We start from the raw sequence: 12942 nt of genomic DNA on the forward strand, positions 1-12942 counted from the left end.
CCAATTATTGTAAAATAAGCAACGACAAAACTGGACAACACCAGTTGTCAGAGGAACCGTCAGAAAAATCAACGCAGTGAAAAAATCTCAAATTTCGTCTGTGCCATCCCGACTTGTGAAGTGCACTTCATGAAGCACTTCATTCGCCTTCATGAATATTCATTGTGTTTTCTGATAATAAAATTTGTACCGATATTGCGCTTACTTTCATACACAAGATAACTTGAAAAGCGATGTGAATAAAAATGTCAACTCGCTAAATCATTTTTGTCTGACTACACCTTTCTGTGACTACACCATTCTCTGACTACACTCACTGCGTATATTTCAGTGATAGAAGCAGCAGATCTGTTAAGATCAGATGATGGACTGTGGAAAATTGATAAACTCACTAAATTATATCTTTGAAGGGCATATAGAACTGGAATTCTTAAGCAAAGCAAGACTTATACATGTCAACTTCTTCATTGTTAAATAACACGACGTATCGGAGCGCATGCGTGCTCCTTCACCAGGAATACAGGAGGCACCTCATCACTAAAACATTCTTCTGACTGCAACTATTGTGAATTGTTCAGTGTTGAAAGTGTGGATTTGTAGAAAATCGATAATGATTCTACTCTGAATAGGCGGCAGTGAAGCGGCAGCAGACATTGTCAGTTGTATTCAGTTTCTCTGCTCCAGGAACATGACAAATCTGATCTTGCTCATCAAAATAACGTTCATACAAACAGTTCATTTACTTTGCCTCAATGAAACAGGCATCACAGATGACCGCTACCTGGAAAACAACCTGTACGGCATCATTAAAGAAAAAGGTCTTGTTGCACGTGAGTGTGTAGCGGAATGCATGTCTCATTCCGAGTGTTTGTCACTTGGATTTGAACCTTCCACTGGGTTGTGCCATCTGCATATGGAAGACAGTAACACAGCGCTGACAGACCTTGTGGAAAAGACGGGTTGGAAACACAGTGATGTTTCGCAGTGGCCAAAGATATGTGTTCATAGTCCCCATGATCCTTAGAATGGTAATCTTCCTTCCGATGCTGGTGATCATTAGCCCGTGTTTAGATCGTATTGTTTAGTGATCTGATTTTAGAGTAGCATTCTAGTTTTAACTCAATATATACTGTGACATAGCACTTTTACTATCCATCGTCGACAGGTTTTATCTTAAGAATATATTATCTTAAGAATATTTTATCTTAAGAATACATTTATCTTTAATTTATAAAATCTGCTTGTCACGATATGGCTGAAATATTACCGATGTGACGACACGTATTAACTCACTCACTAACTCACTCACACAATACATAATAATGAGTGAGTGAGTTTGGTTTTATGCTGCAGTCAGCGATATTCCAGCTATATGGCTGCGGTTTGAAAATAATCTAGTCTTGACCAGATAATCCAGTGATCAACAGCATGAGCATCGATTTGCGCAAACAGAAACCCTAGACATGTGTCAAACAAATGAACTAGCCTGACCATCCGATCGCGTTAGTCGAATCTTACGACAAGCATGGGTTAGTGAAGGCCAATATTCTAATATATCTTTCACGGGTACATAATACTGGACAGACGGGTAGTCCAGTGGTTGATGCGTTAGCTTATCGGACTAAAAGCCAAACGTGTGAATGCCATTCACTGCATGTCTTGTCATACAGTATTGTGAGTAACGTTAGAGTAGGCGTACTTAGATCTCCATATGTCTGAAGTATTGAAATATTAAACTCACTCACTCACTCACTCACTCACTCACTTACATCTCCAGTGTCCCTTCTTAAAAATCTGATTATATTAAATTCTTTTTCTTTTCAAAAATCAAGGTCGTCACTAGCCGGACTTTTGGACAAAGGTGACCTACACATAATCGTTAATCATATTAAGCTACTTTTCTTCCTTAACTGAGACGAGGTTGCGAATTGGTCATTAGCAACCCATGTTTGGCACAAAAAGGGACTACGCTTGTCAGGCACATGTCATCGGTTCCCATTTGCGCAGATCAATGCTCATGTTGTTGATCACCGGATTTTCTGGTCCAGGCTCGATTGTTTACAGACGGCCGCCATATAGCAGGAATGTTGCGGTGTGCGGCGTAAAATTAAACTCACTCACTCACTGTTTGCTCATCTGGAACTCAGGTCGGAATGAACTTGTGACGTGGTTCGTTAATTAACTGACGTCGAACACATTAATGAGAAATCGGTATTTATTTACATGACCTCACATAATGTGAAATCCACTAGTTTTCTGAGAATCTGCATATATTTTGTTAAAAGGACCTGATGGGCCCCTGTGCAGATCTATCCTGTCTTCCTGGGAAGCGGTGTAGCATGCATCCTGTCACTAATGAGGCATTGTGCATGGAGGGTAAGTAACTTGATTAGTGAGACTCAAGAATGTTTGCATAATTATGGAATAATGAGGTAGTCGTACACACGAAGATCTGAAGGGCGTGAGAGGGCTTGGTCAAGCAATTTTAATGTGCAGTTATCAAGTAACTTGAAGAAATTAGGTACCATCACGTTTGTCACAGGGATATCAGTTAAACATGTATGCATGATGTTGTAATATTGAGTTAGCTGTACTTGCATTTGAAAATCTGCCTCCGTGTGTTTAGCCCAATTCGTTTAAAATCGTAAACATGGCAATTCACACTTCATCCACGCATGTTCGTTTAAGATATCTTTCGATTTAGTAATTTCGTCTTCATTTACAAGCTATAAGGGAAAGCAACTATCAGATAACTTCGAATTTAAACTTCTTTTAAAACGCAACAATGGAATGACTCCTAAAAATAATACAGTGCCTTTTATGGGTTGAATCTTTTAAATATTTATCCTTTTCGATGGAAAAGTCAAGCGGGACGTGCTTAGGGATAATAAGTGTAGGATGGTGTTAGTGAGTATATCTAAAATCACCAATACGTGTTCAGATCTGGATTGACAATCGAAGAAGGAGTAACTGATAATTGTTTTTATATAAAAGACAAGAAGCAAACGCTTTCGCTCGACACTACGTGATGACAACAGTGTGTAAAGCCTTAATGGGACAATATTGTTCAACGTATCGCCAAAACGCTGCACCCCCCACGTAAGTCAAACTGAATAAAAGTGTGATAGATGAAAAATCGTGAACTTGGCACTGGCACTTTCTCTTAACAACTATATACTGAGTAAAAAACAGAAACTTCACAAAATGTAATTTTTAAAAATAATGAATAATTTTTCTCTGATGATATGTCTATGTATCCGAAATGGGATCCCTATCTTTAGAAAAACGGGATCCCTATCTCTAGAAAAACGTTACCAAAACCCACTCAAACTCGTGCAAATGACGTTAGTGCGAAATCAGGTTTTGCACGTGCAGTCGATCTCGTGATCTTCACTTCGAAGTTTTCGTCGTAGCATTGGCCTCAATAATTGTAAAAAACACACTTTTAAACCATAGTTCTAACGGTACTTTAAATGCCACGATTGTCAGATGTGCAACGTGAACGTGCCGTTAGCATGCTGCTTTGTTGGAAGATCAGTTATTGATGTCGTAAGAGCAATGGGATGCAGTCGTCGTACTTTGTATGACTTGCGAGGTCGTCTACAACAAACTGGCACCACTTCTGATCGCCCAAGGCCGGGTCGTCCACGTGTGACGTCACGAGCAGAAGACCGTCATATCATCCTACGTCACCCACGTGACAGATTTCTGCCGGCAGCACGAACCAGGGCTGAGATATTTAGAGGTCGAGTGTCCTCACAGACCATTTAAAATCGGTTGCGGGCTGCCAATCTCCATTCTCGTGGCGCCAATATTGACGCCGTTTCATCAACGTCAACGTCTGGTGTGGGCCCAACACCACCTCCGATGGACCCAGAGAGACTGGAATTGAGTCGTCTTTAGCGATGAATCCAGGTTTTCCCTCAGACATCAGACATAGAGTCTGGTATGCCCAGTATTGTGTACAGGAAGTCGACGGATTCGGGGGCGGAAGTTGCATGGTGTGGGGTGATTTCTGTGAGAACAACCGTTCCCGACTTCTGGTCATCCGTGGAAACCTCACAGCTGCTGCTTACCGCAATCAGGTGCTCACCCCTAAACTCGTTCCTCTCACTCATCTTTTCCCAGGTCTACAGTTCCAGCAGTGATAATGTTCTACAGTGATAATGCTCGACCGCATACCGCGATGTTGAAACGAAATTTTCTTCAAAACGCTGAAATCAACGTTATGACTGGCCATCGAGGTCCCCTGACCTTAATCCAATAGAGCACGTTTGGGATGCACTTAGGAGAAGGCTTCGTGGTCTTAGGAACCATTCTCAGAATTTGAAGGAACTTGACGCTGCCTTGCAAGAGCAATGGCGCAGAATCCCCAACCACGTGTTCACAAGCATCAGGCAGACGATGAGGAGACGGTGTTTGGCAGTGGTGAATGCGCGGGGCGGTCATAAAATTTATTGAACTGAAAAAAATTCGAATATATTCTTGTGATTTGACATTCTGTGTGCCCATGCTTTGGAACGACGGTGTAGCCTAACGGAACTGACTGTGGCACTGTCATTGTATCGAGTACATCGAGTACAAAAAATTCGAATATATTCTTGTGATTTGACATTCTGTGTGCCCATGCTTTGGAACGACGGTGTAGCCTAACGGAACTGACTGTGGCACTGTCATTGTATCGAGTACATCACACAGAACTCAGCAATGAAATAACAACAATTTAACCATCTTACCATCTCTGGTTCTTTGATAGTGCCCTGAAGAAAGAATGAGAAGCTTCTTTTTGACTCAGTATATAAAGTGATCATGACACAACTAAATGAAGCACGTCGAAAGAATGCCGGAAGGACATGGAATCACTGCTACATGCCATAATGCAGACATTTCTCTTTAAAGGAAACATTTGCATCAAACAATGTGTGTTAGACCTTGTTAGAAAATTTGCACCTTCAAACCAAGAATGTTGCTCGTAACATGGCTTTGTTATTATTATGAATGATACATTATAATTCCCTCTGTAAGATACTCGTCATATGGGCTCCCCTACGTGGTGTAGTGGTTAGATCGTCCGCCCGGTGAGCGGAAGGTCGCGGGTTCGATTCCCGGTCATACCAAAAGACGTTAAAGGATGGTACTGGCGCTGTCTAGTAGTCAGTATAATGTGACTGACTGGGGTATTCATGCTTAATTCAAGTCCGACGTTAAACCCCATCTCACTTCACGTCACTGGGTCCAGCTTTAGATTATGAACAGGAGAACAAGTGAAACCCTTGAGTATTCTCCGAGATACCTGAGTCAATTAAAAAGTTGAACATGGAAACAATTATGGTGAACGTTCCAACAATAAATACATAAATACTTTACGAAGCAACGCCATTTCAGATCAGATCTCCGGCATTCAACTGCATCATTAACACTAATTAATCAACCCACTCTGGCCCCCAGTCTCAATTTATCCACTCAACTCACCCTGGCTTCCACCAATTAATCCACTCATCTCACTCTGGCTTCTGTCAACTCACCCGCTGGCTTCAGTCCTTAATCAGCTTACCTCAACACTTCTCTAATGTATTGTTACCTCAAATAGTTATTGTTAATCCTGTTATTGTTGTATTGTCATCACATGCTCATCTCTGCTGTATATATATTGTACTCCCCCTGCCATTCCCCACACGCTTGAAAACGGTATAAGAATCTATACCGAAACGTCGCTACCCTGCAATAAAGAAGTTGATCATCCATAAAAATTCTTGTCATCTTTATCTCAGCAACTTCTAGAATGCCTCTCAAACAGTTTAGCAGTTAACGATAGAATAAAACAGAGATTATCTTATCTGTCTATAAGTTTTGCAGCGCAATGTATATTGAAAAGATTTTGAACGTGTTAGTTAATTCTGCTAACGTGGAATGTTTAATACGGAGGAATTGCAGCCCATATGCCATATTCAGAGATACGTAGTAATTATTTTTAATAACTAATAACAAAAGCCATAGACGTGTATGGTATACAGACATATAGTTTCTGTATTTTATTATAAGAAAATACAAAAAAGTATCAAATAGCACCTTTAAGTAGTTATGCAAAATTTATCAAACAGGCTGAATGTCAGAAATACCAGAAATATTAGCGTATTTGATTTTTGCTTTTTCAATACTTATATTAGTGTGGGCGATATAGGTTTGATCCGCCTCCAGATTCCTGACACTCTCTACACTGGGATTCAGTCTACCAAGTGTAATTTGGTTGAGTGTTGTTCATTATCACTCATGTAGTGAATCATATATATCATTTGTATACATGTACACGTCACTTTTGCATGTCGGGGCGGTAGGGTAGCCTTGTGGTTGAAGGGCTCGCTCGTCACGCCGAAAACCCGGGTTCGATCCCCCACATGGATACAATGTGGGAAGCCCATTTTTGGTGATATTGCTGGAATATTGTTTCCGTGACGTCATTAAACAGTTGAACGTGACGTGGTTTAGGGGCATTCAGAAGTTGTAAAAAACATGACCAAGATATGTACTGGATTAATCTTCTTTCATCTTTTCCACACGTTTCGGTGTCATTACAGATCCCTTCATCAGGAGGACTGACAGTTGATACTATGAACGTGACGTCAATGAAGGCGGCCGTCACACTTGCTCACCATGTTTTACTGTATAAATGTACATGAATAACATGGATAAGATAGACATTATTACACCTGAGAAAATGTGTCATACGGTTTATACGAAACTCAAGGAAAATTATGTACTGACCTCGTTCTCTCTTGGGGAATACGAACTATCATGCTCGTTTAAGTCGTACGATGCGCTTGCTCGTGTAATAATCTCTATGTATCATACACTCGTCAAAATTTAATAATATATTTCTTCTCGCCAGCTGACGTGTATGTATGTTCAGAAGAATCCCTTCCACATGCAACCTGCAGTTATAAATCTATGCTGACGGGAGGAACTCGGTCTTGTACCTGCCACAGCAATTACCTAGATGTACCGCTGGACGTTCTCAGTGTCAACAACACCTGCATGAAGAACGGGAGTTGGACCACACCCACGATCACCTGTTCAGGTAAATCGTCTATACAGTGCATTCTGGCCACCTTATCGATCTTTCGTGACTCCCTGGCTAAATCTATAATTTGACAAAACATTTATCAAACTTTCCTTGGTTACTGTTTAACACCGGACTCAGCAATATTCCAGCTGCTTTGCGGCGGCCTGTAAATAATCGAGTCTGGACCAGTCAATCCAATGATCAACAACATGAGCATCGATTTGCGCAATAAGGATACGATAGAATGTGTGAGCGCGCCGAGAGCCACCACACGATCGCTTTAGTCACAAAAGAGTCGCTGAACATCAATTCTAATCCGGATCTTCACTGGTCTGGTGACCCAACACGTTAAGTCAAAAAAGTGATTACAAAACAGTCTCGTTTCCAGTTGACTGGGTTTCGTCCTACTGCGCATCCTAGTGCACGAACCAGTCCAGAATCTTTAGACTAACTCATTTAACTGGATACATAGTATTGCTCAGTATGATTTGATACATCTAAACGCTGGGTGTAGGTATATTGCAACACTAGACTCCTTCTAATCTTTGCAAACAAGTCGTACAGCGGGCTCTGACAAACGGAAACCAGGAAATACCGGAAATCTCAAAACGATGCTCTGACGCTGCAAACGTTTGGCGGTCTGGTACGGAATTGATATTATATCAGTCTAATTACACTGAATAAGCGTTAAAAAAAACATTTAACAGGTGTAACCAGTGAGGCAGATGCATTCTGATTCATTTTACGACCTCGCCAAACAGGAAACGTCCGTGACGCCTTAGTTAAGACCATGCTGTTCACACGTCGTCATAAAATATAGAACTGTGGTGTTATTACAGTTTAAAATTAAAATATATTTGTAAATACCATTTTGTTATTCAACAACTACAAAGAATTGCAGTTCAGAGTAACCAGAGTTGTGTCTGACATCTATTTCCACTTTCAAGTGAGAAAATTCTGATCGACTGAAAAGTGAAAGTTAATGAGACTCATGCTTGTTAACATGAATTATTGGTTAGAACATAGATACAGATGCCTGCTATAAGTGGGACTGTGTTGGGAGATGATTAAGTTCTTATCATAGGCGCTAAAAACAAAATACATTAAAGACGATACATGTCTAAATGTGTTTGTTGAGAGCTATAAGTGAATTATAGGGATAAACAGGACCGGTACAGTATCTGGCAATAGGTTCAGATTCTTCAGCATACGTTCTTTCTATCTTTTGGATTCATGTAAGTATACTACTCAATCCTTTCAGTTTTGTGAGTTTGAATGCCTTCTTTGAGTGGCATATTTGTGCAACAGATAAGGAGAAACGTTATGGATAAAGAGGTTTTTTTATCTTTTAATGTACGTGGCGCGACGCTTCGATACATATTAATGTATCCTTTCTTGATAACAATACAAGATCCTATATCGCAACGTCGAATCACAAGAATAAATGATTTGGCTATCCACTAAGTTTCTCCATATCGGGGTTTGGATGGTTTCATATGTCACATCTGGAAGAATTAGGTGGTTTGAAATAGAACAATTTTCTGTTTGGGTATATTAGTAGAGCATCTGGCTCCGGGTGACCATGTCACGATTTACAGTTTTGTTTGTTACATAATGGGACACATGTTATCAATTTATCATAAAGGCGTAAGTCTTACAAATGTTGTAGTACTGTATAATGAAATTCTAAAGCACACAGGGAAATAGATATAAAATGTTTTTGGCGTCTATTTCGTAGTATTGAAAACAACTAATTAATATATAGGGTTTGATTTTTAAATATGCCATGACTATTATTAAAACATTTTGTTTAATCATCCGAAATAGAAGAGTTTACAGGAGAGCAAATCGTGTCATTCTAACCTTTTAAAATTAAACTTAAATATTCGTTATGATGCAAGGTGTAGTTTGCAAACTGAGTGTATATGAGGTTCGTATACAACAGATTTTATGAAAAATGCTATAGACCATTCATCCTATGTGTATTTTATCCGGTACTAACTGACATATAAAATAACTGATATGAGAATTTTCTCAGTACATCTTTCATGCCTGTACTCTTATTAAAAGTTCACTTTTACGAATTCATTCACAGCTTTGTCTTACGCACAATCACCAGAATGCATCTTCCCGTCTAAAAAGTGATCTGAAGATCGTGTCATAATCTTACCTCTGTCTTTATGTTCGCCAAATGGTCTTGCAGTACTTGATTTAAATACTGCAGTACTTGATTTAAATATTGCAGGACTTGATTTAAAGATTGCAGTACTTGATTTAAAGATTGCAGTACTTGATTTTAAATATTCCATTTTAAGGTTACATAAAATGTTATTGATGTGTATATCACTGGCATACAGCCATACACAATGGGGACTGGATGCCAGAAAGTATGGCGTAACAGTAACTAAGGGAGTGATGTCACACGTAGTGTGAGTGAGTTGAATTTTACGCAACACTCAGCAATATTCCAGCTGTATGGCGGAGATTTGAAGGTAGTCGAGTCTGAACCAGTCAATCCAATGATCAACAGCATGAGCATCGATCTGCGCAATTGGGAACCAATGGCATTTGTCAACCAAGTCAGCGAGCCCGACCCCCCAGATCCCGTATGTCGCCTCTTACGGCAAGCATAGTCGCCCTTTATACAAAGCGTGGGTGGCTGAAAGCCTGCTCTGCTCCGGGACTTTCACGGGTCGTCACGCACAGAGAGGGATATTATGAACACATGATGTACGCAGCAATCTTCCAGTCAGTGTATCACAATATGTATTGCAATGTTTCAGAAATAACTGCAATATATTGCCATATGGAAAACATAGAAATAGCCATTCCTAGCTTTCTTCTCCTCCAGTTTGCCAGGAGTGTTTTATTGTTTCTATTAGTCTGTTTCTAGTATTTATGTCCCAGAGATTGTCCAATGGTGAAGACCCGTGAAAGTCCCGGTTTAGAACAGGCCTTCAGCAACCCATGCTTGCCATAAAAGTCGACCATGCTTGTCGTAATGGGATCGGGTGGTCAGGCTTGAGGACTTTGTTGACACGTCATCGGTTCCCAATTGCGCAGATCGATGATCATGTTGTTGATCACTGGATTGTCTGGTCCAGACTCGACTATTTACAGACCACTGCCATATAGCTAAACCCACTCACTCCAACTGTGAATTTAAAGTAAATTTAATTCCCAATACTTCAAAGTCAGAATTTATCCAATTTAATCTTCCATATTCACGTAACCTTGCTAGAGTTTACATTGGACCCTAGCCACATTGCGATGGTCTTCTTAATATTCCCTAGGAAGTTGGTTTTTGGGTGAATGTTCTAGGCAGCTATTACAATAGTTTCATCGAATGAACCTCTGGTGATACACGTCAAGACTCGTGGTGGAAGCAAGGAATTCCATTGCTATGTTAAGCATGTTAAGGCTGTTGGACAGAATCTGACATTGAGCTCGAGGTTGATTTTGTTGATGGCGATGTAGTGCTGGACGGTACAGCGATGGGTGTAAATCAGGTTAAGTCCTTCATCAAGTCTACCCAGAGTCGGTCATTTGTGGAGAAAAACGAAAAACCATTTCATCGTGCTTACATGCAGTGTGTGGAACAGACCAATAAACCTACCGACTCTATCGCCTGGGTGAAGTCAGCTGGTCTTAAATGGGAAACTGAGCGCTTTCTTTTTGCGGCCCAAGACCAGTCACATCCCACTCGCACTCGTCAAAATGTGATATTACTGAACAAACTATCATGATGAAATGTCAAAGTGACTGTCCAACACCTTGTCAGTGTATGCCTTTCTTTGCACAAACTGCATATCACAAAAGACTTGCTTGAACCTCCGTCTTCGCTATGCCTGTGGTTTGGATTCCGAGGTCCATTCATGGTATGACCCTGAACATGTCCAGGGCGTCATGGAAAGTCATGCTTTTAAACTTCTGGGAATAGGTCCATGAGAATAGGTCCAATTCCTGCCTACTGTATGTGTTACCGTCAAATTGGGAAATCAGTCATTTCGTAACATGACAAAAAAGGTCAGCCACTTCGCGTCATTTTGTGTAGCAACAATCAGTATACCTCAATCTTTTCGGGAAATTGTGATCCATTTTTGCTGATTAAGTTATTAAGTTAAACCTATATGACATGGCTGAACTATATTGATTGCTGTTACACAAAATGACGCCAAATTCCTGACCCTCTTAGTCATTTCACGATAACGGGACTGCGACCACAATTATTTATATTTTACACTTTTTTTCCAGGCCCGTACCTGAAATTCAACAGCCCAGCCCTCAAAACCTACACCTTCCTACCGTTACCGGTTGGTAGTTTTGGGAAGATGACAGGACGTAAATCTTTCATAGTGTATTGGGTGAAGACCTGCCGCGACGCCCAAATTACCCTACACAATCGTCCTGACACAAATCAAACTGGCGCCTACCAGGTTGTTGTAGGAGGATATAGCAATACTATATCTTTGATTCGTCAGTGCATTGGATGTCCTTTTTTGATCATTCATGAGGAATCGTCCCTGCTATCCTGTCAGGAATATAGACCATTTTGGCTGAGCTGGAAGAAAGACGTTATTTCTGTCGGGAAGGGACAGGTTATTGGAAAACAGACGTTTATGAAATATGCTGCAGAAAATCACACTGAGTTCAATGACATTAGTGTTAGCAGCTATGTGGATAATGCGGCTCTGTGGCTATTCAAAGAGCAGTGACTTTGATGAGCTCAAGGTTCATTATCGTGGGAAGAATACTAATGGTAAAGGTAGAAAGAGAGAAACTGGTCACCCGCAGTGAGCACACAGTGTGGTTTGGTGTAACTAGTGGGCAATATGACAAAATATAGCACACACCACACGTGCACGCTTTAAATAAAGTGTGTTCATTCAGATAATAAAGAAAACGATTTTCAGTAGTGCATAGGAAAATGTTGACTGATAAATGTTGACTATTTCAACACATGCATTATACACAAGATCAGGTCCCTTAAGAGCCGCTGGTTTTCAGAAAGATGTGCTAGATAAGAACTAAGACATGGCACAAGATTTTGAGTACTATAACCAATAGAACCTAAAGGTGAGAGGACCATATTTTAACATAAGATCATGCCGGTCACACACACCATATTGAATTGACGATGCAACAGGAACAGTGTGGCTGTTAACACGATGCAACGGTGCATGTCCCTGACAAAAGCTCAGAGCAAAAACGTCATCGGCCGACTATAGACACATCTCGAGGAAATATCAGAGAATCATTATCAGAGGCAGGGATCAACGCGTAGGCTGTCCAGTTAGTGAGTGAGTATAGTTTTACGCCGCTTTAAGCAATATTCCAGCAATATAACGAATGGGCACACCAGAAATGGGTGTCACACATTGTACCCATGTGGAGAATCGAACAGGGTTTTCGGCATGATGAGCTAACGGTTAGATATCCACTAGGCTACCTCACTGCCCTGGGCTGCCCATGCAAAGGTGTGTTACAATGCAGCGAAGGACAGATTCATACGGGTTCTTAACCAACGAGACGGACTCACCACGGATACCTGATGCATGACCACTGAGTATTTCAAATACATTTCTTCACTGAAAAGTTGTGAAAATTTCCGATTTCGATCTGTTTACTGTGGCTGGAACAGAAAATTCCTTATGCGGGGAAACGTATGTAAATTTAATATTTACACATCATATATATTTCTGTATCATTCGGAGTGAGTGAGTTTAGTTTTACGCCGCACTCAGCAATATTCCAGCTGTATGACGGCGGTCTGGAAATAATCGAGTCTGGACCAGACAATACAGTGACCAACAACATGAGCATCGATCTCCGCAATCGGGAACCGATGACGTGTCAACCAAGTCCTCGAGCCTGACCACACG

General features: G+C 40.7%; 1 protein-coding gene across 1 annotated transcript; it reads left to right on the forward strand.

The window, feature by feature from the left end:
- The first annotated feature begins 688 nt into the window (after positions 1 to 688).
- Positions 689 to 11775, forward strand: LOC137276802 (uncharacterized). The gene is made up of 4 exons (XM_067808449.1): positions 689 to 1000; positions 2286 to 2376; positions 6887 to 7075; positions 11315 to 11775. The coding sequence occupies exons 1-4, from the start codon at positions 689 to 691 to the stop codon at positions 11773 to 11775; spliced, it is 1053 nt and encodes a 350-aa protein (XP_067664550.1).
- Positions 11776 to 12942: the final 1167 nt, after the last annotated feature.

The sequence above is a fragment of the Haliotis asinina genome, chromosome 1 (assembly GCF_037392515.1).
Source record: "Haliotis asinina isolate JCU_RB_2024 chromosome 1, JCU_Hal_asi_v2, whole genome shotgun sequence".
NCBI lineage: Eukaryota > Metazoa > Mollusca > Gastropoda > Lepetellida > Haliotidae > Haliotis > Haliotis asinina.

Bases quoted from the DNA above. Each gene is read 5' to 3' on its own strand.
- LOC137276802 (XM_067808449.1), top strand. From the start codon at position 689: ATGACAAATCTGATCTTGCTCATCAAAATAACGTTCATACAAACAGTT. The intron at 1,001-2,285 runs GTTCATAGTCCC...TTTTGTTAAAAG, and splicing joins CGCAGTGGCCAAAGATATGT to GACCTGATGGGCCCCTGTGC. The intron at 2,377-6,886 runs GTAAGTAACTTG...TCTTCTCGCCAG, and splicing joins TGAGGCATTGTGCATGGAGG to CTGACGTGTATGTATGTTCA.